General features: G+C 40.5%; 1 protein-coding gene across 1 annotated transcript; it reads right to left on the bottom strand.

Moving 5' to 3' along the window:
- Positions 1 to 273: 273 nt before the first annotated feature.
- Positions 274 to 26898, bottom strand: dstyk (dual serine/threonine and tyrosine protein kinase). The gene is made up of 14 exons (XM_080891524.1): positions 25697 to 26898; positions 21310 to 21719; positions 13083 to 13577; positions 12731 to 12926; positions 9690 to 9928; positions 8631 to 8714; positions 8348 to 8524; positions 5039 to 5168; positions 4486 to 4642; positions 3841 to 3973; positions 3585 to 3698; positions 1712 to 1826; positions 1456 to 1590; positions 274 to 901 (listed from the first exon to the last, which is right to left on the bottom strand). Exons 1-14 carry the CDS (start codon positions 25893 to 25895, stop codon positions 714 to 716), a joined length of 2772 nt encoding a protein of 923 aa, XP_080747650.1. The 5' UTR covers positions 25896 to 26898; the 3' UTR covers positions 274 to 713.
- Positions 26899 to 27468: the final 570 nt, after the last annotated feature.

Here is a 27468-nt window from a genome sequence, read left to right as displayed (position 1 = left end):
GGGTACCCTCAGGGTAGCCGTTCAGTGGAGTTGAACCCCCGACCTTCCGATCATGGGGCCACCACTCTACCTACTGAGCTATCCCTTCCCCCCCTTTTTTTTTTCCTTTCTTTTTTTAATAAAAGGTTGGTGATGAGCCTTTAGGGTCTCCAGCTTTGCCTTTGCATCAGCATGAGACGCAAGAAAATGTCCCCAAAAGTCCATTTCTACTAAAAACTTCTTAAAAACTTGTTTCCTAAAATTGAGTTAAAAATGAGTCTGCGACAGGATTGATTGGTTGTAACAGATAATTTTATTTAAAAAAAGATGTGCTTGTATAGACAGACATGTTCAGTTTAAATACAATCTAAAATTAATTTTATATTTTTTTCATAATACTGGGAATGGACTACTTTTAAAACACTTTGAACCTAGTAACATTTCTATGACAAAGTAGCAATTAGCAGTGCAGCAACAAGCAAATAGAGTTTGTATACAAATCAATTACACAATCAATAAAACACGTATTTGCAAACTTCTGGTCAACATCTCATAAATAATGTAAATGCAACAAGTGTGAACAAGGAGGTCAACTTGGACACCTTTTTTTGTTTTTGTAAATGGTGCCTGGTTTTCCAAAATTCTCCGTTCAGCTCCGTTCTTCATAAATACAACAAAAATACTTTTCCAAACAGTATCTCTATCACACACGTGTTAGTTTGTCTGGAGTGTATTCAGTTTGAGTCCTCCAGGCTGCTGCTTTTCTGCTCCGAGTTGCAGTTGCAGAGCCGCTTCATAATACTTTGCAGGCTCGGCTCAACGATACCAAGCAGGGGTCTCTGGGAGGGGTCCCCGTTCCAGCAGGCCTCCATCAGCTGCCAGCACTCTTCGTCAAAAGTAGGCACGCGCTCTGGTCTGGAACCTGATGGAGGACAACATGGATACAAGTGAGTCTCTGGCCGAAACACGAGCGATCCAAATATTTCCTCAAATATTCACCCTGTTTGACAATCAACAGATTATCTGTGTGTTCAGCAGTGACAGTTGCACTTCCTTACATGACCTACCACTTCATGGCCGAGTTGCTGTCATTCCCAATTGCTTCTACTTTGTTATAATACCACTAACAGCTGACTGTGGAATATTTAGTAGTGAGGAAACAGCTGGACTTGTTGCATAGGTGGCGTCCTATCATGGCACCACGCTGGAATTCACCGAGCTCCTGAGAGCGACCCATTCCTTCACTAACTTTGTAGAAGAAGTCTGCATGCCTACGTGCCTGATTTTATACACCTATGGTTGTCGAAGTGACTAGAATACCTGAATTCAATGAGTGAATACTTTTGGCACTGTAGTGTACATTTTGTTTTGGGATTATGATCTCATTGCATGCATCGTAACTCTCTCCCAAATTCGCAAACTGAACTATGATTTGCATTCTCCAAGATTCAAAGAGTCTGGTAAAGGGCCGTTTACCTTTTTTAACGTTGTTCCAGAGCTGATCCTTGCTGGAACATTTTTCAAAAGCCTCTGGAAGTTTCACTGAACCGGTGCACAGGTACCAGAACAGGATCCCAAAGGCGTAGACGTCGACAGAGTTGTCATATTTTCCTGTCGGGAGACAATGCCACAGTGGAGACAAGTTAAAACCTGACACACAAAACAAGCTGCAGTTATGACTTCCTGCTCTTATAACTCTTTCTTTTTTTAATGCACTGCCCCATAATCATACCTGTAAACAGCTCTGGAGCCATGTGGATGGGAGTTCCTACTATGCTGCCAGACATCATGGCTTCTGGTTTACAGAAGCCCAGGTCGGTGATCTTTGCCCGATTTTGTTTGTCCAACTAGAAAAAGCAAAAAGATGGTTATCTAATCAAGTAGAAAATACTGCAGTATTTAAATTTTCACTCATAAAAATGTGGTCTGATCTTTATGCAAAGGCCAAGTTTACAGTCACCTGAGAGCATTCGTGCACACAGATGGCTCGTTGTAAGAGTCCAGCTGTAGGACGCATGCATAGCTATTGTGCTGCAGTCTGTAATTTTATATTTATTTATAGCATGCGTGTATATTTTCAATTGTATAATCAAAACAGGTATACAAGATCTGCTAGACAGGAGCAGGCATTAACAAGCATGTGATTCCTCCTACGCTTTTCCAAACAAGAAGGGGTCAACTTATTTTTCCATGTAAATACGAAGCTTTCTTTGATTTCATGTTTATTCATTTTTTTATGTGCATTAACACTTGTTACTTGAATGTTTAAAATAAAGATTGGAAACTGTAGTTCTAATGTTGGCTACAGCTATTAACAGAGTTAAATCAAACTACACTAATAACAATTAAACTGAACTTGCATCTGTTGAACACTTTTATTATCACATGCATTTAATGTGAAGGCTGGAAAAACTAAGAAAACTCTTGATTTTACTAACTTGTGGAACCTCATTCAGCAGCAACAACCTCCACCAGATGCTCCTTGTAGAACGAACACAACACAAAGGACAAATTTAGGAAAATTTCTCCCTGCAAAGCTGTCCAATATTTATGAGATTTCCTGATTTAACCCTGGGCAGACCATGCCACAACATCTCTACAACCACTCTGATAATTTAATTTTGTGCACTGAATTAACTGTTTCCTCATTGAATACAGACTTCAGAGCTGGGATGAAGCTTTGTTCATTTTTCCTCACAATTCTGTTTATTAAATTTGGGAAAGATAAAAGAACAAACTACAAAAAACTAACAACGCTACAGTGATGCTGTTAAACTGAAGCTGTGACATCAGTAATGCAATGAGACAATACTCCGCACTTGCACAGGGCCCGTTTTATATAGTGAAATACAACAACTAGTCCATAAATCCAGTCTACGTACTTTAGACCAAAAAGGTGGCGATCATCCGTGTCATCTGTTCAATTCCAGATTATAAATCAACAGACGTTCCACTGATCACGTTCTTCCATATTCACAACCTCTGAGATTACAGATTTCCACAAAGAAATAGAGGAAGGATCATCTCTGACCCACTTCAACATTATAGCATTAAGAGACTGGATCACATCCTCTTTTGCAGACAGGAGGGAATCTTCCCAAGCAGATGTAAGAGTGCATTTTCCAAAAGCTGCTGACCTGTTGTTGCACTAACACTTGAACATACTACCGTCCAGACGGTTTGTGCATTCCCACAAACAACGCAACCTGAGATTTACATTTACTTTGTGTGGGGAACCTCCAGGTGGTCTTTTGCAAACCTGAGACATGCTGTATTTTCCTTTATGGTGGTTTTCTGTCAGCACTCTGCCCATTTACTATTATTCACAGTGGAAACAGACATACAGCTGTTTGCATTTTATTAGTGTAATCAGACTGTTTATATTTGTGACTCAGATCACAGGTGAGTAATCGATGTAGAGATTATTGTAATTGTATGATGCTGAACCTATGGAGTGCATTTTCTTCTGTGCTTGGAAAGGTGTCATTCAGATCAACTGTGCCATGTATTTTATGAACGTGGGCTACTTTGATAATATAGAGTTCTGATAGAGCTACACAGTCACAGACTATAGCCGGTCTAACTGACAGCTGATCTGAACTTACCAGAACATTTTTTAGCTTTATGTCTCTGTGCAGGAGACCCTGACCATGGAGGAAACGGATCCCCTCCACCACATCCAGAGCAATCTGCAGTCTCTCCTTCAGTGATAAACCAGCCTGGCAGGGACGAACAAAAACAACAGAGAGAGAGAGAAACCGGAGACTTAACAGGATGTAAAGAGCAGAGTAGAAGAGTACGGAGCTGCTCCTATAAAACAATGACCTAAGATCTCTGTTATTCGCTGCTTTATCGAGTCACCTTCAAGCCTGTGTAGAGGTCTCGGTGCAGCCGCTCCATGATAAGCAGCACAGATATGCTGGAGCCGTCTCCATAGGTGTAATCGATCACAGAGCCGTGCAGGTCGACCAGCCGCTCATGTTTGGGCAGTGACCTGAGGAGACGCACACACCCAAAGAAAGGGGAGGGAAAACATATTTTAGCTATAAAATCATAAAAGGTTTACTTCTCACCCCCGTCCACCTTCTTCTGCTTATACTTCTGTTATCTTGAAGTCAATCTTGTTTGCCTTTGATAAATTCGCCTCTGCAAAGTTTTGGAGATTCCAGAATTCCTCAGAGCTGAGGAGGTTATAGCGCACAAGCATTAACTGTGCTAACGAACTCATGCTGTCACCTTTAAAAATAAACACTGACATGACACAAAAGAGCCTCAAGGCTTCAACAGCCAAAACTACTTTTCTATAAGCTGGGTGGAGTTTGGCCTTGAAAACAAGCAGCCTGTCATGTTCTATAAGCAGAGCTCTGCTCTTGATGAATGCACCTGCTGCCTGAGAAACTTTCTTAGTCACAGCTGCTGAGCGCGAGTAAAGCTGCGATGCATTTGGAGCCAGCTGTTTGGTGTGAAGACGCGACTGTGTTCAAACACTTGTTCCTAATAACTCACCGTGTGTAGTGAAACTCTAAAGCCAGGTCATTCCAGTGTTTATCGTCAGGCGGGACCACGGACTTTAGTGCACATGGGTAGTGTCCTCCCCAGCTGTCACACAAATACACAACGCCGTACTGACCCCGGCCCAACTCCCGCCCGAGCTTGGGCTTGCCTGTGAGAAGAGAGAGAGAGAAAAAGAATTGCAGATAATAAGATTGTGTTTATAAATGCAGCTTTGAAGCTAAGTCTGAAACTTTGCCAGTGTCTGAGTATTTTAACCAGTCACTTATTGTGTTTCTAAATTAGATTTGCCTATTTTTAAGTAGTGTACTCACACTCAAATATACAGTGACCTTCACTGTACAGTTTCATCTACTGGGAGTGGAAAGTCTCCCTGTGTTTTTCCCCCATGACCTAAAATTTATACTTTTCATTCAAGCAGGGACACATCTTGGAGTTAAATTAGTTAAGTTCAGATTTAGAACTTGACGGAGCCACAGTTAGCAGAAACGTGTGAGTGCGCTGTGCCCATTTGTGGGAACGACAGAGGAATTCGGTGGTGACTCACCGTGCAGCAGCACATCCCTCAGAGAGCGGCTCTCCAAAGACAGGCGGGCCAGTCGAGGGGCGTGGTCCTTCCTCACACGCAGCCACAGGTCCTCGGTGCGCTCCAGACGACCCGTGTGCCCTTCCTCCAGCTGCAAACACAACACATGGCGTAACAACTCATGCCCTGCATTAGGACATATCAAATGGCTGATCTCATTCGTTAGCAATAACATTTTCCAAAATTAGTTACTAACCAGTTATTTTTGTAGGGAAAAAAAGCCAGCAGAGAGGCTCCTCTCTAAAGGTTTAAACTTAATGTAAGCACAGCCCTTTAACTAACAGAGTCCATGTACAGAGCTGATGAATGCTTCATTGAGCCACCCATCATGTTTGTTTGGCCCAAGAACTTTCTCCTTCATAGTAAAACAAGTTTGGTCTCAAAAGAGTCGCACTAACATGAGTCAAAGACTGCTTTGCTCTCTACAGAAGCATGAGCACAAGCAGCTCATTACACATTTTAAGTTTCCTCCGTTTCTTTTAAGAACACCACATCACACCATGCTGAGATATACCAAGGTTCAACTAACAGCCTTGGTGAATCATCTTATTAGTACAAAATGTTATTTTATGTCTGTCAAACTGGGTTATCGTTACCATTTTTGTAGATTCAACTAAAGGTTTTTGTGGTTTTGTGACTAAAGAAAATGTAAAATTTGTCCTTTTTGCACACCCTGTACATCAGTACAGCTCTGACCACATGTTTTTGGATTCAATAATCTCAATCCATCTGTATGTTGTTTTTATATTAAAGCGTGAGATACTACCATGGAAAACTAGCTGGCCCTGAAGTTCTCAGTGACCCCTGGCCAGCTGTTTTGACCCCTATGGCTATGTGACGTCATTTGTCAGAGGTCAGCGCAGAGGAGCTCACCGACTCACTCCTCTTTTTTTTTTTTTTTTTTTTTTTTTTTTTTTAAACCAGAGAGCAACAGTAAACAGCTCTAATCTACACGGTCTGGTCACCACTAACAGCTCACTATTAACTATTACCAAACTAATAAAATACTGCAAGTTCAAATGTTGTTAAGTAAATTAAATTACTTATTTGTTTACATCAGGGTTTTTCCTGCATTGTGGAATTTTTTTGGTTCCAACTCAAAGACAATTCATGCAGCTCCAGAGGAAATTCCCCTCCCGGCTTGTAATGAAATTATTTTTTTAACTAGTTTTGTTAATTGGGGTTTCATCAGCTCAACCAGAAAAGACATTTCTGTTTATCCAATGTTCCCCACAGGCCGATTCTGAGCCAGAAAACAAAATAAACAACAATTTAAAAAAAAAAAAAACAACAACAACAACAGAGTAAGCTAGATTTGTTCATATATTCAACACAAGGCAGCTTTGCAGCTAAAGACAGAACTATGCTAATCTCAGCTTGTCTCGTAAATAAATCACGAGACAAGCTGAGATTATTAAAAGACATCTGCAGGAAAAAATTCACAACAATTAGAGTGATTAAAAAAAATGCTTGATTGTATAAAGAACACATTTTTCTCGGTTCTTATTTACTCATGTATGTGAAGTATGAGCTTTGTATTTAAGCAAATAAGAAAAAAGAAAAGTTTGGAGCTGCAAGCTGTAATGTGTTGCTTAACGTGAGAATCTCTGAGAATCGGTGGGACTGGAGGTCATCCATATTTTGCACCAAGAAGCTGAAAAATTGCCGATAGTTTGATATCTGATTCTACCGATTCCCAGATGCAGCTCAGTAATGGGAAAAATTACAGGTCTGTAGTCTGTAAGTGAAATCACCTTAGGGGCTCGTGTAAAGTGCCGAGTATCATCGTCGTGTGCTCTTTTCGGCACAAAGGCCATTACACACCGTTGTAAAAAACCATGACATCAATTTGAACATCTTAGGTAACTTCACGAGTTATCGCATTCACAAGATTTTCAGAAAACTTCATCTGTGATCTTGACAATGAAGTCGAGGTCACCAAGATTCAAACTTATTGGAGACTTTTAGTAGATACACCCTTGGTATGAATTTGAAAATCCTACGTTGCTGTGTTCTTGAGTTATTGAATTCACAAAGCTGGGAGTCCACGCAGCTCGCCCACCTGTCTGGTGAGGTGACAACAATACCTTATCAGACTTTCAAGTGTTACTAATCCTGAATATCACACCAAGCCTGCGTTTTAATGTCCGTTATTCGCCGATGTCCTGCTTGTTTTTCTGGTCACTCCAACAGGAACGTGACACACGTATGATGTTATTTTAGTCAGCTGGTTTCCACGGCACTCGACAAGTGGATCAGAAGCATAAATAACCTTATTTTCAATTAGTTATGTTCACCCAACATCACCTCCTCTTCCGTCACAATAAATCATTGTATTTGTGTAACTGCATGATAATGGAGACACTGATGTGGCCCACACTGTCTGTCATGTGATAAATACCATCACTCATCTGTTGGGGGCTTTATGGAGGGATGTCCACGCCATGCATGCCAATTGCATAAATACAAAAATAATAACAGTGAATCTGATTAAATAACTAATTTGTTGTTTTATGCTATATTCGATTGTTTGACATTGTTATTTTACATTTTTACTTCTTGTTTTATTGTGATTTGTATCTGTGAAAAGTGGTATTTAAATAAGTTTCACTGATTTAATAAATTGTCCATTTTCGAGCTGTGCGGTTAGCAGCCTTTAGTCAAGTCAAGTCAAGTCAAGTTTATTTATAGAGCACATTTAAAAACAACCAAGGCTGACCAAAGTGCTGTACAGTAAATACAGATAAAAATACAATAGAACACAATTTCGTAAAACACCTCGCTGATCAAATAAAAGAGAATGGGCTTTCAAAGAAGCTGCTGTGAATTGCTCCCAGCTCTCGCATTTTTTGGCTCCCTGTGAAACCAGCTGCTAATGTTACACAAACAATAGTAGAGCCGTCCCAAATACCTCTCTGCATATGTGAGAGTTCCAGGAAACGTCTCATAAGGCATACCGCAGCATCACACGGCACTTTCATCTCTGCTGCTCAACAAACAAACAACAATGTGTAGATGCTGTGGTCACGATTTTTCCCTATACACCAGCGGTAGCTCTAGTTTCACAGCCTCACTGCCCTGGAGGTGGTGCCTTACTTTAAAACCAACATTTTTTTGACTGCAGTGAGAGTTACTGGTGAGTAGTCAACCTTTATTGAATCATCACCATTTCATTGACAGTTTTTTACGTATATTTAAGATCATACAGGGGAAAGCATTTGTAGGAATAGGAAAGAAAAGTGCAGCTAAAGCAAAAGAGAAGGTTTTAACCTGACGCAGAGATGTCGCGAAAGCCTCGTGGGAGCTGTTGAGCCGGGTCCTGAACTGCGAGCAGATACTTCGGGCCAGTTTGGCAGCGCTGAGACTTTCGATGGCATCCTGGGCCACTTTGCGCTTCCACTCTGGAGTGATGGCAGGAGGGTTAACAAACGTTATCCGGTGGATTATCTGCAAGGAAGAAGAAGAGACTCATATCAAAAGGGAAAAACATAGCCATCTCATCAGAAGTCCGAGTACTTTAAAAATGATTTGTGTGAATGTTTGAGACACCGACCTGTTTGATTTGCTCCCAAACGAGTCTCGTGACAGAAGATCCAGAATGAAAGGTGACCTCTACGTGATAGGCAGCATTTAACAGCTGTGACAGGTGAGAAAAGGGTTAGCACAAAACCCAAATTTTAAGACAATCTGTGAGTCTAAAAAGCTTCTAGCATGACTAATAAGAGCTCATTATTCTACTTTTGTGTAAAAAACAAAATAAAACAAAAAAACAAACATCTCAAATAACATGTGAGAAACCACTTTTCCACTTCAGGAACTCAATCAGGCACAAGTTCACAGAACAGGCTGCTCTGTTCCACTGTGTAACATCCACTCACCTAATGTGGTGATGTAACAGCAGCAACAGCTTTGACAGTGACACCGTTCAACAACACAGCACAAAGTATGAATAACTGTATCTGTCAGACTCAAAGACAAGAATATTAGAATTAAACTGTAGACGGGCGCTCTACAAAAGATAAAGTCACCAAAAGAGTGCATCTTAACCAAAACCACAAACCCAATTCCAAAAGAATTGAGGTGCTGTGTGAAATATTAAAAAAAGAATGATTTGCAGATCTCAAACTCATATTTTATTCGCAATAGAACATAGAAAACATTTCAAACGTTTGAACTGAGAAAACATAAAAGACACATCCTAGTACACACATCTGTGGTATAAATTCAAAATCCTACGTCACCATCGCATTCACCCCGCTCGCCCACATAACAACAATAAAGGCTGAGGGGTAAAAACAGTGATATAAAAGAAGAGAGAAGCAAACCAGAGACACCGGATGTCACACATCTTTGTTGTGCTTCTGAAAATGAGCTTTCAAAACTGTGATGGTTTTAGGTTTAATTCCTGTTTCTTTAGAGGCCCTCAGAAGTCCACAACCCAACAGGAGATACTTTCTTTCTGTAGTGGAAAAGACCATTGTTCCTGTTGGCCCTTCAGTAAAGTTTCCCCTTTAAGCTTTAATGAAATACTTGACATTTTTATATGCGATTAGTGTTCACACCTTACATTTCTTGACACAAACATGTTACATTAGCCTCCTTTCTCACCCACCTGTTTGAGATGATTAGAAGTGATATTGTGAACAGAAGAATCAAAGTTGGACTTCTCCAGACTGTTGAGGCATCGCTCCAGAGTTCCTACAAAGCTCTCCCTCAGATAATCCACAGAGCTGATGAGTTTATTCGCCACAGCCTGATTCAAACTGGCCACTATCAGCTCCTGGATCTGGTTGATGCAGGATTTTATCTCTTTTGACGTAACAGGCTCTCCATTTGTTGTCACGATGACGTCTATTTGACGTAAAAGAACACCGTTTGTCATGTTAACGTGTGGCACATGTAAACAATAAGGACAAATAAATATTGAATAACTGATGTCACTGGATTTTCATTTGATGCTCAACATGTGTACTGGAGGATCAACTCAAAGCATTTATATGACTGCATCGGATTTTGCGAAGACTACTTGTTGAAAATCACGTTTCTCCACAAGAACAAACTTAACAACGCTTCCTACAAGAAAAATAATCATCCCCAGAGGGTGGCAAACTACCTCACAGGTACTCTTCATGCTGTTTGGAGGTAGATTGACTCTCCAGGGTTTGAGCCAACAAAGATGACGAGCAGCGATCATACACTTTAATCATCATCCAGCATTAAAAATAATTCTTAAAAAATTCTTATAAATATTATAAATTTTGCCTTTTACTGATCATCACTAATATTAATAAGTGTAAACACATTTTAAAACACCCATGTTTTTGGATGAAAGGTGAAAGAAAAAAAGGTTGCAAGCTCCAACACACATTTCATTTTATCACTCATTAATTGTGCTGTAGGAGCGGGGAAAAGGTTCTGAATTCTATTAGCTAAAAAACTAGTTAAACTTCATTTTTATAGAAACTACCTGATACTATGATTTTATGAGTATGGACTCTCAAGAGTATAGTTTAAGTTAAAATAGAACGATGAATGAAGTCCTTAAAATATTTTGATGTTCATTGTCTGGCAGCAGATTTGAAGGCCTGTAGAAACTGCATAAACAAGGAACTTAATTCTTCATACTTGTTTAAAAACAGCCCAAATCACAGATAATAAAGCTTTAAAATGAAAAAAATAAAACAATTCAACGTCAGTGCAATAGTCCCGACGTACAACACCACGTACCAAATTCAAATTATTTTTTTTTTCCTTTTTAGAAAGAGAAAGTTTCAGTTAATATACTGTCCAAACTTTCTTCTCTGTAATTTCTTGATAAACTCAATACATTTTTGAATTAATTTTTTTAATTTGATGAACTGACAATCCAGAGCCAAGCTGGACTTTTTAAATTGAAGTAATTAAAGTAAAGGGTTGACGTTGGCACAATAGCGTTTGCAAACTTGTCAATATAATTTTACACTGGATTCTGCTTCCAACAGTTCTTCTTCTCCTTTGTGTACAAAGCATTGTGTCAGACTTACTGTAGTTTCAACAATGATCTCTACTATCTTTCTCCAGAGGAGAAAAATCTATTTATGTTGCAACACTGATGATAAGGTTATGGGTGGAAAAAGTGCACGTTGCCAATTTCCTGATTAAAAGGGGAAAAAAAGAAAAAGAAATGGTTCAGTGTTAAAACACCTGCACGGAGTATTACTCAATGTTTTACAGATAACCAAGAGAAGTTGTTTCTCAAACATACCCGGAGCAAAAGCAACAGGCAATGACTGCCTTTTCTTTCTGAATATGTTGAGTCAGACAGTGCCAAACTTTGGGGGCAGATTGTGAAGCACAGATGGCTTGGTTACATCTGTTTAGATCTATGCAAGTATCTAAAGACTATGCACAGTCTGGCTTTGTAGGCTGTAAACACTGATACACTCACTGGCCATGTATGTATACCTGTTCAACACAAATTTCTAATCAGCCAATCAGATGGCAGTAACCCAATGCATTTAGGTACGCAGACACAGTCAAGACGACCTGCTAAAGTTTAAAAGGTGCATCAGAACGTGAAGAAAGGTGAAACTGAAACTCGCCTGACTGATTTTGGGTGTCAGTCAAGCTGGTTTAAGTATTTCAGAAACTGCTGACCTGCTGGGATTTTCCCACTTAACCATCTCTATTGTTTACAGAGAATGCACAACATGTTGCAAAGTCCAAAGCATCTCAAACTGGTTTCACTTTGTACCTTACAAAGTGGACAGTCCCCCAGCAACTCTAAACTGGATAATTGGGGGAAAAACAAATGGATGGATGGCACCATGTAATCAGAGGAATAATTAGTTTAATTTAACTACTTAATTAATTTAACTAATGAAACCGTGCATGCATGTGTGCCAGTGTTCAGCCAAAAATATTATCAGGGTGATTAAATTCATCTCGAACAACACCCATACGCCCCCCTCAAAAAAATATGAAAATAAATAAAAACAAAAAACACACAAACAAAAACCCAACAACAGGCTCCTGTAGATGGAAACGTAAACATGTTCCATTTATACAAATCACAAATAGAAATACTGGGGCTCTATTAATGATATATTAATGTTAATTAGTCACAATTAAATATTTTAAGTTTTTCCTCAGAAACAGAAAACCTTATCTTGCTTGGTGACATCTAACAGCCACAGAGTCAAATTACCAAAAACCACAGAAATCAACAAGTCATCTATGCTAGCCACAAACACCAGACATGGAAACCGCAGTACTGCTAAGGTTAAAACACATCCTCTGCGATGCTCATTCAAACAGCAACCTTGTACATTGTGTGTGCAGACGTACACAGAAAGACTACAGATGAGGTGAGGTGCAAAACATTATTATCATCATCATCATCATCATCATCATCACTATGAACAATAAAAACATTAGTTGTGGTTTTCCTTATACTTTTTCAAGGCTAAGCAACATCTGCCAGAAGTTTATGTGATCACATCTGAAAAACAGTTTAGACACAAACAAGCCGATCAGATTACTAAGATACTTTGATGTAATCTGTGTCGCAATCTTTTGTGCATTTCACCATTTACAAACAGGTCGAGATGGCATTTCCCTTATAGTATGAAAGATCCTACGCCTGTCTATTAGCACCGGTGCTTATCTGCTCACCTGTAAACTCCAGGTTGGCAGCATCCTCCAGTAACTGCTCTTTCATGCTGGTGAGTGTCTCCACTATCATCTCCTTCATCTCTTCCTGTTTGCGGTTAGCAATGGCCATAAGGGAGTTGAAGAGTTCACCCTCTTTCTCGCGGGTGTACTCCAGCCTGCGTGGTGTTATCTGCAGGTCCCTCTGCATGTCAAAGGCCTGCAGGAAAGTGAGGCACAAAGGACAAAGGTCTGTTTGGACCCCCACTGTGACCAAGAAAATCATCAAGTGACTGTGTCTACTGTGAAGCAGTAGAGCAATACATACAAACATATGAATAAAGACGAACAGTAGTAGGAAACATCATTGTCTGACCTGGTTGATAAAAAGATCTAGACACCGACAGTGAAGTCCATTGAGCAGGCTGGCAGCTTCCACCTGCTGATTTTGAAGCACCTGGCGAGCAAACGGCACCAGTAACCGATGCGGTCTTTCGAAAGATTCACCCAACATGCTCTGGGGCTTGGAGCCCGGTGTGGGCATCTGCGTTGGGGTGCCACAGGAACTGTTTCCTGTCGGGCTATTGAGAAAGCCAAGTGACAGTAGCTGCTTGTGAAGGGGGCTCTTCTCCTTCTCTGTGTGGCGGCCACATTCTGGGGATGCTGCTGGAACGCTGTCAGGCAAACGGACAAAACAGATGGGAAAGGAGAGCATCTCTTTGACCTTCCAGAGCTGTGCCACCTGTTCTGAGCTGAGGGAGTCCTGGTTGATGGCATAGAGTATGACTGGGATCACATTGCGAGTGCAGTCTTCCAGAGCTTCTTCTATGGGCTGGACACTTGGGCAAGGCACCACCATGACCTTTGCTTCCTGACGAGGGAAAACAAAACAAAAACAAAACAAAAACAAAACAATATGACGCTTATTAAAACCAAATGTTTATGTAGACATCATTACAGGCAACATGTTCATCTTTTTAGAAAACAGACAATTCAATCAAATTAAATAAAAATTTACATTTTAGTGAAATCTAGCAATACAAAAACTACTAAAAGGATGACGCCGGGTTTATTTCACAAATATCTGACGAAACTGGCGTCATTTAATTAAAACTAATAAGGACAGAAAACAGCGTTACCTTATTTATTGTACATGTAATAAAATATGTACAATTTCCCATGTGTGAAACAAAAACTCAACAGTATCAGGGGAAAAAAAAAAAAAAAAAAAAAAAAAACTTCAGATAAGACCTTCGTTCAACCTCTGCTTGGCACCAAACAAAAGGCCGATAAACAAAGTGACTATGAGTAAATAAGTAAAGTAAATCCCCTTACAGCCAGACTTCTGGATCCCACTGATTGGCTGTCTCGCTATGTGGCCCACAGATTACAGTCAATCAATTATATATACTCATGATCTCAACTCATTATGTATATAAGACGCACCTGTCCATAGGATCAGTTTCTTCTATTTAAACATCTCCACCATCATGGGCCAAATCATAGGTCAAACAACGTCAAACCCTTGCCTCATAGGGTGAGCATGGTCATGGGAAAAGTGGTGGATCAGCCCAAAACCACACACGAGCAGCTTGTAAATGATCTGAAGGCAGATGGGACCACAGTCACCAAGAACAGTAATGGTAACACATCATGCTGTAATGGACCCACAGGGTCTTACTGCTCAAGAAGGCAGATGTATAGGCGCAGTTTCCGCTTTCCAGTGAACATCTAAATGATTCAGAGAAGGCTTGAGAGAAAGTGATGTGGTCAGATGAAACTAAAATCAGGGTTCTCTGACATCAATGCAACCCTTTGTAAGCAGGGAATCAAATGATTATTTACCCCACTATAGGTGTCTCATGGGTGCTGGTGTAGGGCATAGATTAAAAAAAAAAAAAAAAAAAAAAAAAAAAAGCTGAAACAGTCTTTTAAATGTCTTCTTTTTTCAAAAGTTTTTTTCCCAAGCTATTACAGCCGTGGCAGGCGTGCCTTACATTTATGTCTTCAACCTGCGGTGTCATGTGCACGTCAAGATAACACCAAAGTGTAGCGGCACACCAGCACTTCAGCTGACGTGGCATCACTTTTTGCGCATGCTCCTTTCCGCAAGTATAAACCAAGATGCGGTGCTGTGCACTGGCTAGTTTACAAATGCAGATGAACATTAAAGAGCTAATAAAACACTATCAGATGATGATGACTTCGAGATTGCATTTTGGCAACTGGAATTCATCTTTTTCTCAACATGTAACAAAATGCCTGCTTAAACACGATTGGTTGCTAAAACCCAGTGTACAAAACAAACTAAAGAGCTACTCTCACCAAATATTTGAACCCTTGCCTACTGCTCGGCTGTGATATGTGCCCTGCTAACAGAGAACTGAACAAAAGCTGAAGCCACACTGCAAACTGTCCAAGCCTGTTTTTCTGCATTAGGTTTGGCAGCAAGTACAAGCTTCCATATTGGTGCAAATCAAAAGGCAAATACACCAATACCAATCTGTAATTGGTTAATTCCCGATCATTAACCAATGGACTGCTATTAGTCAGGCTCTAACTCGGCCATTAACCTTATGACCTCAAATACCAGCACGACAAACTCCTGTTAAATACAATCTACAATTCATGCCACAAGATGTTCAAAGAGCTTTCCCTCTGGGAAAGAAACGACACGTCACAGACAGTTTCTAATTCTGAACACATCATGGCACATAAACATTTGTAGTGGTCTTGGGAATGGCTGTGACAGGGCAGAAAAAAAATTAATGCAAAAAGATTTTCTTAACCCTTAATAATTTACGACATTTACAAAAATAGAAGGAGAGACTGTGACGGGGTGGAGGAAGAAGAAAAAAAAAAAGCCAGAGGGGGGAAAAAAGGCAGAAATGACCAACAGCTACACAAAGGAGACAGTCAGTCCTGTCTCCAAGAAACAAGCAGCGAGGCCGTCTGAGCAGTCTCTTTGGAACAAAGATAGCCTGCAAACATTTGGTTGCAACCAATCAAAATCAATACAATGTTTGAATTGCCTTAATGGAGCCTGTTTTCAATAACAACCCTTCAAGAGGAAGCCTGTAGGGTATTTAGATGTTACTGTTCAGGTTTAATAAGACTTCAAAGCCCACGTTAGACTGGGCTTCTACAAAGAAACACAGCAAAGAGAAACAATCATATAAAGTAATTATAAACTTCTCCTAAATGCATATTTTAAGGGTGACTGGCAAAATCGCACTTGTTCATAAGAGTCTGCAGAAGTGTGGCAGTAAACATATTGGATTATATACCTCAAAAGAATTTTTAGAAACATGGTGGTAGATTAGCACCTTCATATGTCAACATGGTTAGACTGCAGTTAAGTTGAAGCAGGAGGCATGCGTAAATACCCCGGGATGAAGTGAGGGCCAATTAGCAACTGAGCTCTCATCTGCTGGCCTCCTCTATGGCAGGAGTGTGTGAATACCACAGCCAGCAGAGAGATTCTGTGCCTCCATTTATTTCTTATTCTCTGCTCTTCGTTCAGCAGAGACATAAAGCACTGGGCTGCTTTAGTTGTCTGGTTTGAAGAAAGTGGATTTCATTTTCTTCAAGTGTAGTTAATCAAATGCATACAATACGAGATCACACTGGTCCTTTTGTCTTTAATTTTTTTACTGAATCTGAATCGTTACTGAAAAATATGTCAGCTATTTCAGCTTCTAAGGTCACAATAAGGCACATCTCATGCCCTCCAGTCACACGTGAAAGTAAACGGAGATTTGTAACAACCGCCTTTGTTTTCAGTATCGAGGTTTTTCCTTCAAACATTAATCTGTAAAATACTAAACTGCCGCTAAATTAATTTTAATTTGGTACTTACAAATTAACACGATTGGGATTTATCTCTGTCTGTTGTGTTTTTCTCCCACACGCATATTCTGATGTGTGTGTATAAACCCAAACACTATTGGATTTTTTAAAGAAAAGTTTTTAATGGATCTTCTTTTATTAGCACAGCCCACATCAAATGCTGATCTATGCCATTGAAAACAAAACACAACAAAATATTTTTCCTAGTGATATGAACACCCAGTGTCCCAGATCTCAACTGTAACCATGGCAATTGTACCACACCAAAGGGTTTGAGATCTGTTTTTTACATGACCTAGTCATGTGAATCACACCAGACCAGTAGCATTACGTAAGGGGGTTGGGCGGGTGGGCTGGAAAAGCCAGGCCTAGTTTCTGGAGATCTGGGATCCTTTGGGAAGCCTTTCCATGTGTCACGCATGATAAGAAATGACTACAATTCACAGACCAAACCAAATCATTTAATTTTCTCAAGATTCTGTGATTTTCTGGTCACACGACCGCAGAGCGTGGAACACTGGTGAAACACTGCATGCCTAAACAACAGCACAAATCAAGTGAAAAAACGAACAGCACAAGAAATAATCAGCTCTGCTCAGTAATCTGTTTATGAGCTAAGCCACGTGAGCAAAAGCTAATTCAAACAGGAGACAATGATGAAAAGAATAAATCGATCCATGAAGGGAAAAAAAAAAGAAGAAAAAAGGAGAACAATAAATATCAGCTCACAAAATATAAGTACACACAAAAACTAAACCAAAACGCTAAATTCCTATTTTCCCGGGTCAGCATCAGCCAGGTGCTGATAATGAAATACACTTGACTAACTGATCAACAACAAATGTTAGCACCTCTATAAAAGCTGAAGTTCTGGCAGTTAATAAGTCTGGAGCATTTGGGTTTGTGTTAATGCCAGGGAGGAAAGACATTAGCGATGATCTTAGAGAAGCAACTCTTCCTGCCCATCAATCTAAGGGGTTTAAGGCCATTTCCAAATGTTAAGAAAGATAATTCACAAGTGTAAAATGTTAAAGACAGCTCCCAATAATCCCAGGAGCGGTCTTTCCAGTAAATTTACCCCAAGGTCAAACTGTGCAATGCTCAGAGATATTGCAAGAAATCCAAGAGCTACAATCTCAGACGCTACAGGCCTCAGTGACCATGTTAAATGTTAAAGTTCATGATAGTGCAATTAGAAAAAGACTGAACAAGTGTGGCTTGTTTGGAAGGGTAACCATGAGAAAGGCTTTTTTCTTTAATGACTTATGTTTGCAAAAGTTGCATCCAAACAAATCACAAGACTGAGATATTTGGACATGATACACAGAACCATGTTAGGAAAAAACCCAAACACAGCATATTTGCATGAACACCTTATAACAAGTGTCAGCACGGTGGTGGAGGGGTGATGATTTGGGCTTGTTTTGCAATCACAGGACCCTGACACCCTGCAAGTGTTGAGTCAACCATGAACTCCTCTGTATACGTACTCTAAAGCCAAACTGGAGGCCATCTATCCAATAGCTAAAGCTTGATCAAAAATATGGATCAACAGGGTTGGTCAACAGGGTAATGACTCCAAACACAGCAGCTAAACTACCCCAGAATGGCTGAAAAAGAAAAGACTCAAGGTGTTGCAATGAACCCAACCTGACTGAAATGCTGTGGCAGGAGCTCAAGAGAGTTCTGCCTGCAAACTCGATCGAAGTCAAGCTAGTGTAATTTCATTTTCACACTACAGGGTGGGCCATTTATATGGATACACCGTAATAAAATGGGAACGGTTGGTGATATTAAAGTCCTGTTTGTGGCACATTAGTATATGTGAGGGGGCAAACTCCTCAAGATGGGTGGTAACTATGGTGGCCATTTAGAAGTCTTCCTATTGAAAAAACAAAAGTTGTATCCAAGATGGACACAACTTTTGTTTTTTCAATAGGAAGAGGGCCATGTGACACATCAAACTTATTGGTAATGTCACAAGAAAAACAATGGTGTGCTTGGTTTCAACGTAACTTTCTTCTTTCATGAGTTATTTACAAGTTTCTCTTTGTTCACAGCCATTGACATGTCGAAGAGGTTAACACGTGAGGAGCGGATCAAAATTGCGTTGATATCTGGTGAACGCAGTAACCGGGTCATTGCAGCAGATTTCAATGCAAGACACCTTACGAGACCACCCATCTCCCATGCTACAGTTAGCAAACTACTTGCTAAGTTTCGTGAAACTGGTTCAGTGTTGGATTTGCCAAAACGTAGACGCAAGAAAACTGTCACTAATGAAGAAACATCAGTGGCTGCCCTAGCTTCATTCAGCAAGAGCCCACAGCGTAGCACTCGCCGCATGTCACTGGAGAGCGGCATTAGTCAAACATCCCTTTGGCAGATATTAGCTACTCACAAATGGCACCCTTACAAACTCCAGCTACTGCAGCATCTCAATGAGGATGACCCAGATCGGCGCACAGAATTTGCAGAATGGGCAAAACAAAAATTGGAACAGGACCCTCAGTTCACGCAGAAGATTTTGTTCAGTGATTAGGCAAACTTTTATGTGAACGGTGAAGTTAACAAACAAAACCACCGCTATTGGTCTGACACTAACCCATGTTGGATGGATCCCTCCAAGACTGTTGGAACAACAAAAGTGATGGTTTGGTATATGGGGTACAATAGTGGGTCCATTCTCCATCAATGGAAACCTCAAGGCCACTGGATATTTGAAATTGCTACATGATGATGTGTTTCCCTCTTTGTGCACTGAAGCTGGCACGTTCCCTGAGATTTTCCAGAAGATGGTGCACCACCACATTATGGGTGCCAGGTCCGAGCATTCCTAGATGAACAGTTTCCTGGAAAGTGGATTGGTCGTCGTGGGCCAGTTGAATGGCCCCCAAGGTCTCCCGATCTGACCCCCTTAGACTTTTATCTTTGGGGTCATCTGAAGGCAATTGTCTATGGTGTGAAAATACGAGATGTGCAGCACCAGAAACTACGGATACTGGATGCCTGTGCTGGCATTTCTCCTGCGGTGTTGCTATCAGTGTGTGAAGAGTGGGAGAAGAGTGTTGCACTGACAATCCAACACAATGGGCAGCACATTGAACACATTTTATAAGTGGTCAGAAACTTGTAAATAACTAATGAAAGAATAAAGTTACATTGAAACCAAGCACACAATTGTTTTTCTTGTGACATTACCAATAAGTTTGATGTGTCACATGGCCCTCTTCCTATTGAAAAAACAAAAGTTGTATCCAAGATGGACGACTTCTAAATGGCCACCATGGTCACCACCCATCTTGAGGAGTTTTCCCCCTCACATATACTAATGTGCCACAAACAGGACTTTAATATCACCAACCATTCCTATTTTATTACGGTGTATCCATATAAGTGGCCCACCCTGTATATCATGTTCTACTAGAAGTCTATAACGTGTAACAATAGACTCTATGATCATTTTCCATAAATCTGCTCACACCAGATTCACCAAAACCTTTTCAATCAAGAATCAGACAAAATCACCTGCCTTCACCCTAATGAACTTTACAACAATAACTACACAACCGCTCGAAGCTTTGGAGTCAAATGGTTCTTGAAAGAAACGCATGTTTGTTTATGAAAGGTTGTAAATTATGACGATGATTATGTTTATTGTTATATTGATTCCATTAAACAAGTAACCACACGGGTATAAAAAGTGCATTGCATTACCTAATGCCAGTTTATTGTGTTAAAGTCTAACTGATTACGGCAGAACAGCTTAAATCCACTCTGCTGATAACAGACGGAACAGAATTGGCCAGTTAAATGTCTGAAACATCAGCCTTTGCGGGTTGACCACAAAATTAAAATGCTCCTCAAGAAAAACTTCATTGACAAAACGTTTCAGGATATTCTTACTATCCTAGTTTACTTTTCTGTAAAAGGACTAGTAAACACGACTGTATTGATCAATAGTTTTCACTTCAAATTACTTAAAAAAAAAAAAAAAGAAAAAGAAAAGAAAGTTTTGTGTGCAATAGTGTACCGTACATCAATGGGAAACATATATGGCACCAATCTCACATAAAGGGGTTCATGTCACACTACATATTTAAATTATGAGGGTAAAAAAAAATTGATCTAGCCGTCTATCACTTATGCTCCTGAGCTCACTTAGCAGGCATCCTAATCAGATCCGTAAACCACCAACAATGGCTCCATTCAATTAACACTAGTATCAGCTCTACTCTAAGCCTTTCATGAATGGCTCACCCAAACACCCTTCAGAACAAAACTCATTATCCGTGCTGCTATCTCCAATCTTATTAATTCAGTCTTTATCTACAATCGTAGTGATCACTGAGGGCAAGAACGTGGATAAACCTATAAATCAACAGCTTTTTATGCTCAACTCTCACACCTTCGTTCAAACTCTTTCCTGGCCCGGAGAGGGAACGCCACACTTTTCTGTCTGAGGGACATGGCCTCGGATTTAAACAGCTCATTCTCTTCAAAGACACTTCACACCTAGTTGCACACTCCCCACCACGGGCTGGAGGTCACTGCTCGAGGAAATGTGCACATTGGTTGTGCCTTGAAATTCTCTTTACAATATTTATTTTTAAAAAAATGTTGACAAAGGAGAACCCTGTCAGAGTCCAACACCACCTAGGAATGAGTCTTACTTATTGCTAGCAAAGCAAAGCAAACCCTCTCTACTGTTAAACAGAGTTAATTCTCGACATCTGCACATGTTTCAAGCCTACCTGAAGCAGCGAGTGGTGGAGAGTGATTTCCAGCTCTGCTAGCCTGTGGGCTGGGTCTTCACATTCCTCATGGATCTCCAAGTCCTCCCTGGGAACAGTATCCCAGCGACCACAATTAGCCGCCAACTGGTGCACCAGCTCATACTGGCCAGGCAGTGCCAAGCTGAGCCGTGTCTGTCTCCCATGGGTGAAACAAAGTTTCCTCCTCTTGCAGACAGTGCCCTGGACTCCTTCACAAGGCTCTCCAGCCTCACCGCCCAGTGGCAGCAGCTTCTCCCCTAGAAGGCTGTTGACCAGCTGGTAGCGAGCAGTGCAGTTCTGGCCCAGCACAAGGATGTAGGGGGAAGCACCCACATTGTTGCGTAGGAACTCTTCTTCGTGAGCAGGGAACGAGATGCAGCTGAGCTGACCTGGACAACATGAAGAGGATATGTTATCTAAAACCACATCAGTATAGTAGAACAAACAGTTAGACTCAGTAAGCTGTTTAGAAACTCTTGGTCGGCACTACAGGTGTCAGCATCAGCATGCTATCTGTTTTTCACCTCCTCCTCACAGCGTTTTTGAATGTTTAGCCAGCGAAAAATTAATGTGACATGACGGATAGATATCAGTCATTGTAATGGGTAAATCACTTTGCTGTAGTCCTATTAACCTGCATTCACTTTACCCTTGTTTGATACGCATCAAACCAAGGAGTCAAAGTGGTGACTCTTGTAAATTAAACTGGCTGTGTGTGTTTGAGCAAACATTTATGGTGGGGGTTTTTTTTACATCTAAAAAACACCATGAGATTGTGTTGTGCACGGATTTTGCACTGGTTTTGCTTTCAAAGGCAGAATGAAGAGCTGAATGTTGTTAAAAGAGAAGCTGTTCCTCAATTCCCTAGCATTAAAAAAAAGCAAATAACAATAAACAAGTAATACCTGACTTTTTGTGTTTGTTTCGTGTAACTGTAAGAAAATCTTATCTTACACTAAATATTGCTATCGGCATCCCTTTAAAAAATCCAATCAGTTAGACATCTCAACTTTACCTACCATTTGTTAGATGTTACAGTCATCTTAGATGCATAGAAAGTAGAAAAACATGGATGTAACTAGCATGATGTCATCCACTGGCTTCAGAAACCCCGTTTTGAAGCTTTAAGATTTGCGTTTTAATTTCCAACTTGGATAAAATAAAAATTTAAATGATTTTTAATTGACTAACCACTTGTCATTAATATGTGTTTACAGGGGGAAACACAGTAAGCCATTTTCCCTTAGACTTCTATAGAACCAGACGTCCTTTTTTCCCCCAACAGCAGCTATCGCAATCTGGTGGCCCTTAGACAGAACGCAGGTTTAAGGCACTTTCTCATCAAGCCCCCAGTATACCTGCCGCAGTGGTCACAACCTTGTCTCATAGTCGCTTGTATTTTTACCCGCCATTACAGTGCAGGGAGCCACTGCAGGATTCTCCTGAAGGATAGGTGTCGCCACTCAGACAATATCATCACATAAACACTGCTATAGGAGGAGAAAACGGGAAAACAGAAAGACTTTGTTGAAGGTTTTTTGCAAAGTTTTTTCCACAAACTCAAGTTTTCAAACGGTTCCAATATCTCCCTCTGTATATCTGTGAGCTTCTGTGCTGGAATATCATGAAAATGGTGCTAAAAAACAACACACACCAGGTTACAAAAATCAAGAGGCGCATGACCAACAAAGCACCACAAAGATTGTTTTTTGTTCACTTCTGGATGGATGCAAACTGCATTTCGTTGCCCTGTACCTGTGCATGTGCAATGACAATAAAGTTGAATTTTATTCTATTCTATTTGCACGACACATGACGTGACATCAAAATGGGTGTGCGACACAGGCGATGTTGCGAGCATAACAGCCCCATTAGCTTAATTTTTCCCAACACAGAAGCTACGTCCACACGTTAAACAGTCTCTGGTTAGATAAAGGAAATCTCATTCAGCTCATTCTACAATAGCTGTGCGGTTAAAAGCCTGTAAACAGTATTAATGTCACTTTGGCAGTGTTGGATTTTTCCTGTCTTGTTTCTTTTTGACCCCATAAATAACTTTGAAATAATCCAATGAAAATAAGTGAAGATTCAGCTGAGTCTGTAAGAGCTAGTGCTGCTAGCATTATAATGTGGAGTTTGAAACATGGAGGCTGCCATTTATGATATCTGCCACTCTCCTCACAATGCCCATGTCTACTAGAAGTTCTGAGGAACCCTTCAACTGTTCATTGTGATTGAATACAATGACTAAGAGGGCTTTAACTATCATCCAAAATAATATTTAACCGATGCTGAAATTGAACTTCAAATTGGTGGGAATGCTATTTAAGGCCACTCACACATGGACTCGATCCTCACACCAAGTTCTTTGCACTACTTCCAAGCACTTTGTCCTCTAATGTGTACCTTTCTACTGTTTTGTATATATTCCTCCAGTTTGCATCCATTTATCCTGTTTGTTATTTATTACTGCACATGCGTGTGCCGGGGTAGTGTGGAGCACTCATAATTTCGCTGTACAAGCGAAATGACAATGAAGGGCTATTCTATTAATGAAACTGTTCCTAACCGGTTTTAATCACAGTACAGCTAATTTTTACTGCATGCTTTCCTAGGCTATTTCCAGTATAGATATGGCATTATGGTTAAAGATTTTCCACTGTCCTGACAAACTAATCAGAATTAAAAGGTGGTTTGTATCTGTAAAATTAGTAGAAAGAAAATTGGGCACAAATACTTTAAAGGTGTCCTGGATACCTTTAAAGTATTTGATATCCAAGTACTTGTAGGATACGATATCCTACAAGTACTTGGATATCACTAATACAGTCATCAGAGATACCCAGCTGTTGTTGTGAACAGTCTTCCCACCATTATTGCTTTTCAAACCTTCTGTTTGCAAGACTCAGCCAATCAAGAGAAAGCTGGCTTGAAAAAAGAGGAAGCACTAATACAGTTCAAAGAATGAAGTGAGGTAATGCACCACAGTACATATAAGATAAATATGGGATTTTTTTAAATTATTTTTATGAAACATTAATAAGAATAACAGGTTATCTTTACACTTCATTCATGACCTTCATATTGGCTCATGTGCACCCTTATCAATAACATATCACATAAAGAAGCAATACAATATACTATTGTACTAAAGTCTTCTCCCACCCCTAGTCAGCGCTGTTATCAAAGATAGGACACTCAGATTATTACATCTATATTATTCTTGGTATTTTAACACAACTCCAAGAATACAGGACATTATATTCCACAGCAGAGACAATGAACCACTCTTGATCAAATATTATTTTTTGGGATTATTTTTTTGTCCCCTAAGGTATGAAGCGCAAACAGAAGAATCGATTCATTTTGATCATTGCAGGGCTCTGATATAATCCCCAATGATGCTGAGTCACAGTCTAAAACACTTACATAACGAAGACAGCGCATAGCAGCAACAGCCACCCCTTTATAGTCACATACCACTGCATTACTTTCTAACACTACAGTGGCTTTACTGCACTTCTAACCTGCCCTCATTGACCTAACATGAAGCAATAACGCAAGCAAGTCTACACAGAAATGTACATACCAGTACAGGACCCCCGCCCCCCAACACACACAATCACATACACAGAGAGAGAGAGCAGGTATATATACCCAGGACATTTCCAAGATGAATCTCGTTTTTTTTCCTGCTGATTATGGCTAACCTTCAGTTATCTTTGAACATTCAACACGGAGAGGAGGAGGAGTACAGACTCTGACCCTCTCTGTATGCAATTCCTGAAGATGATTATCAAGTCTAGTCCGTTTCTTTCACAGAAACAGATATCTGAATTATCTGATGATAATTATGTGATGAAATGATGCTGCTGACAGTGCTCATAGTTTCGGACACACAAATGTAATGGCGAGTAATATTTATTTATTTATATATATATATATATATATATATATATATATATATATATATATATATATATATATATATATATATATATATATATATATATATATATATATATATATATATATCTCAAGAAATCTGTGACCCGTAACTTCAATCTAATCAGAAATGACTCAAGCAGCCAGTGCATAATTCTCAGCATATTTGGTGCACTTATTCTGCACATGTTTTCCAGAGGGGGGGGGGGTTAATCTCTTTAGTTTTCTTTGACCCAAATGAATGGATTTTGCTCCCAACCTGCCCGCTGGTGCAATAATCACTTGGCAGTAGCAGCAGCAGTTAGCCTTTTCTTTTTACTTCCGTCCGGCATGCTTAAGTGTAACCCCGGCTGTGGGTGCTTTAAACATGCAAACATATGGGTGCAGTACTGATGCATTTCCAGGTGGTGTTCAAACCTACCTGCCTCCAGAGAAGCTGAAGCCGAGCTCATGGTCGATGCACAAGCATTGCTGTAGTTTTGCCGTATTTCCCGGAAGAAAGCATTAGTCTCCTTTAGGTTTTTCTTCAGCTGTACGGAGTGCTTGTTGTAGCTGGCAAATACTCTCGTCAGTTCCCGAGTTAGAGGAGTCGGTTTCTGCTGTTGCGCATTTCCCTCCATGGTAAACAGACTGGGCTGCTGCTGCCTTGTCCTCGATGCGATTTAAGTGGTTAAGCAGGTGCCAAACACCTTGAGTGAACCCGAAATGTGTTAATGCACACACCTTTCCTTGCGCGCTAACTAGTTAGTTCCCATGCTCGCCCAAAACCACCTGCTAGCATTTGTTAATTAAAAAGAAAGAAAATGAGTCAAGTTAACAGGTAGTCCTTAAACATACATGAAGTAGGAGTGTGTCAGTGCTGAACGGTCCCCACAGTCTGTTGTGCCCATGAATGAGAAGGCATTTGTTGTTGTCCCGTTGACAAGCACGGCTAGGCTAGTTTCACGTCAAGCTTTGAGTGGAAGAAAACCGCTTCGAGTTACCGCTATTTAATCATTTTTACTTCCTTTTGATAGTCGCAGTTTTTTTCGTTACTAACTACAAACTTTTGAGTGTCTTAAAACCAAAGCACGCCTGTAAGGCTATGTTGTGTCGGCCAAAACGCTAAGAAATCAGTGCTTCTGCGACCTAGCTACGGTCCACTGAAAGTTAGCGTTGCTAGCCAGAGGGCATCTCCGATCCGTCCCCACCTTAGCCTGGCACGGCACACATATCCATTTAACCTAACGAGGCACACTTCACAGCAGTGCAGCCCCGTGTTTAAAAGAGAGGGCCCGGCTTTAGCGTTTGCCTGTCAACGACAAAAACAGCCCAAGCACGACTTTAAAACAACAACACCAAAAAAACCCTCCGTTTTTTCCAGAGGAGGCTGCGCTATAGACCGTTCCTAACCAACAGTGGCCCGGTGGAGCCAGCGGACATCCTCTACCCCCGAACACCGACGACTGACAGCGGCCAAACCGAGCCGGGTGCTGTCGCTGGTGGTGGCGATGAAGAGGAAGAGTGGTGCTGGTGCAGGGCGAGGAGTGTCCAAATCACATAGCTGAGAGAAGCAGGAGTGAAATCACAGCAAAACAGAAACTCGACGAGAGCGGTGTGCGGAGGGAAAAGGCGGGGCCCAGGCGGCATTCTGGGAAGTGTAGGCATTAGAGAGAACGCCGTTTCCACCGGGAGGCGAAGATATAGAAGCCTGGGAAAAAAGTAATTATGAACGAAAAAAGAAGAGTGGAAAATATCTGGTTTATGGCTTTTTGCACACAGTCTAATATATGATAAATAATAATCCCGGCAGATATATAGATTTACTGATTAGTTCTCCAACTAATTCATGAGCACACATGTATGGATATCCTAGGAAATGAATGTAACTTGCTTTTGTGTTTGGTTATACTATCACCGGCATGTACATTTGGTTTAATTATTTAGTTTAATAATTTGTTAATTCTAGGTCAACCACAAGTTTCCTTGCTTTTCTCGCAGTCTATCCAGCATGCGGTTACCTCTCATGACACATGGATTTCTTTACATTCAAATCATTTTTATATCACTCCACATGACAAACTTCTGCTAGACAAAGACACTAAGAAATTACAAGTAATATGGGGCTGTTATTAGCCCCATTCCAAGCCCATTAGAGTGAGAAACTGAGTGCAGAGATGTGTCAGGACTACAAGCTGCTAGTGAGCTCCCTCT

The sequence above is a fragment of the Rhamphochromis sp. 'chilingali' genome (genome assembly GCF_963969265.1).
Source record: "Rhamphochromis sp. 'chilingali' genome assembly, chromosome: 9".
Taxonomy (NCBI): domain Eukaryota; kingdom Metazoa; phylum Chordata; class Actinopteri; order Cichliformes; family Cichlidae; genus Rhamphochromis; species Rhamphochromis sp. 'chilingali'.
Note: the sequence above shows the minus strand (reverse complement) of the source record. Positions and strands in the feature narration are given on the sequence as shown.

Bases quoted from the DNA above. Each gene is read 5' to 3' on its own strand.
- dstyk (XM_080891524.1), bottom strand. From the start codon at position 25,895: ATGGAGGGAAATGCGCAACAGCAGAAACCGACTCCTCTAACTCGGGAA. The intron at 8,525-8,630 runs GTCGGTGTCTCA...TCTTCCTTGCAG, and splicing joins TTTGGGAGCAAATCAAACAG to ATAATCCACCGGATAACGTT. The intron at 3,974-4,485 runs GTGAGTTATTAG...GCGTCTCCTCAG, and splicing joins TTAGAGTTTCACTACACACG to GTCACTGCCCAAACATGAGC.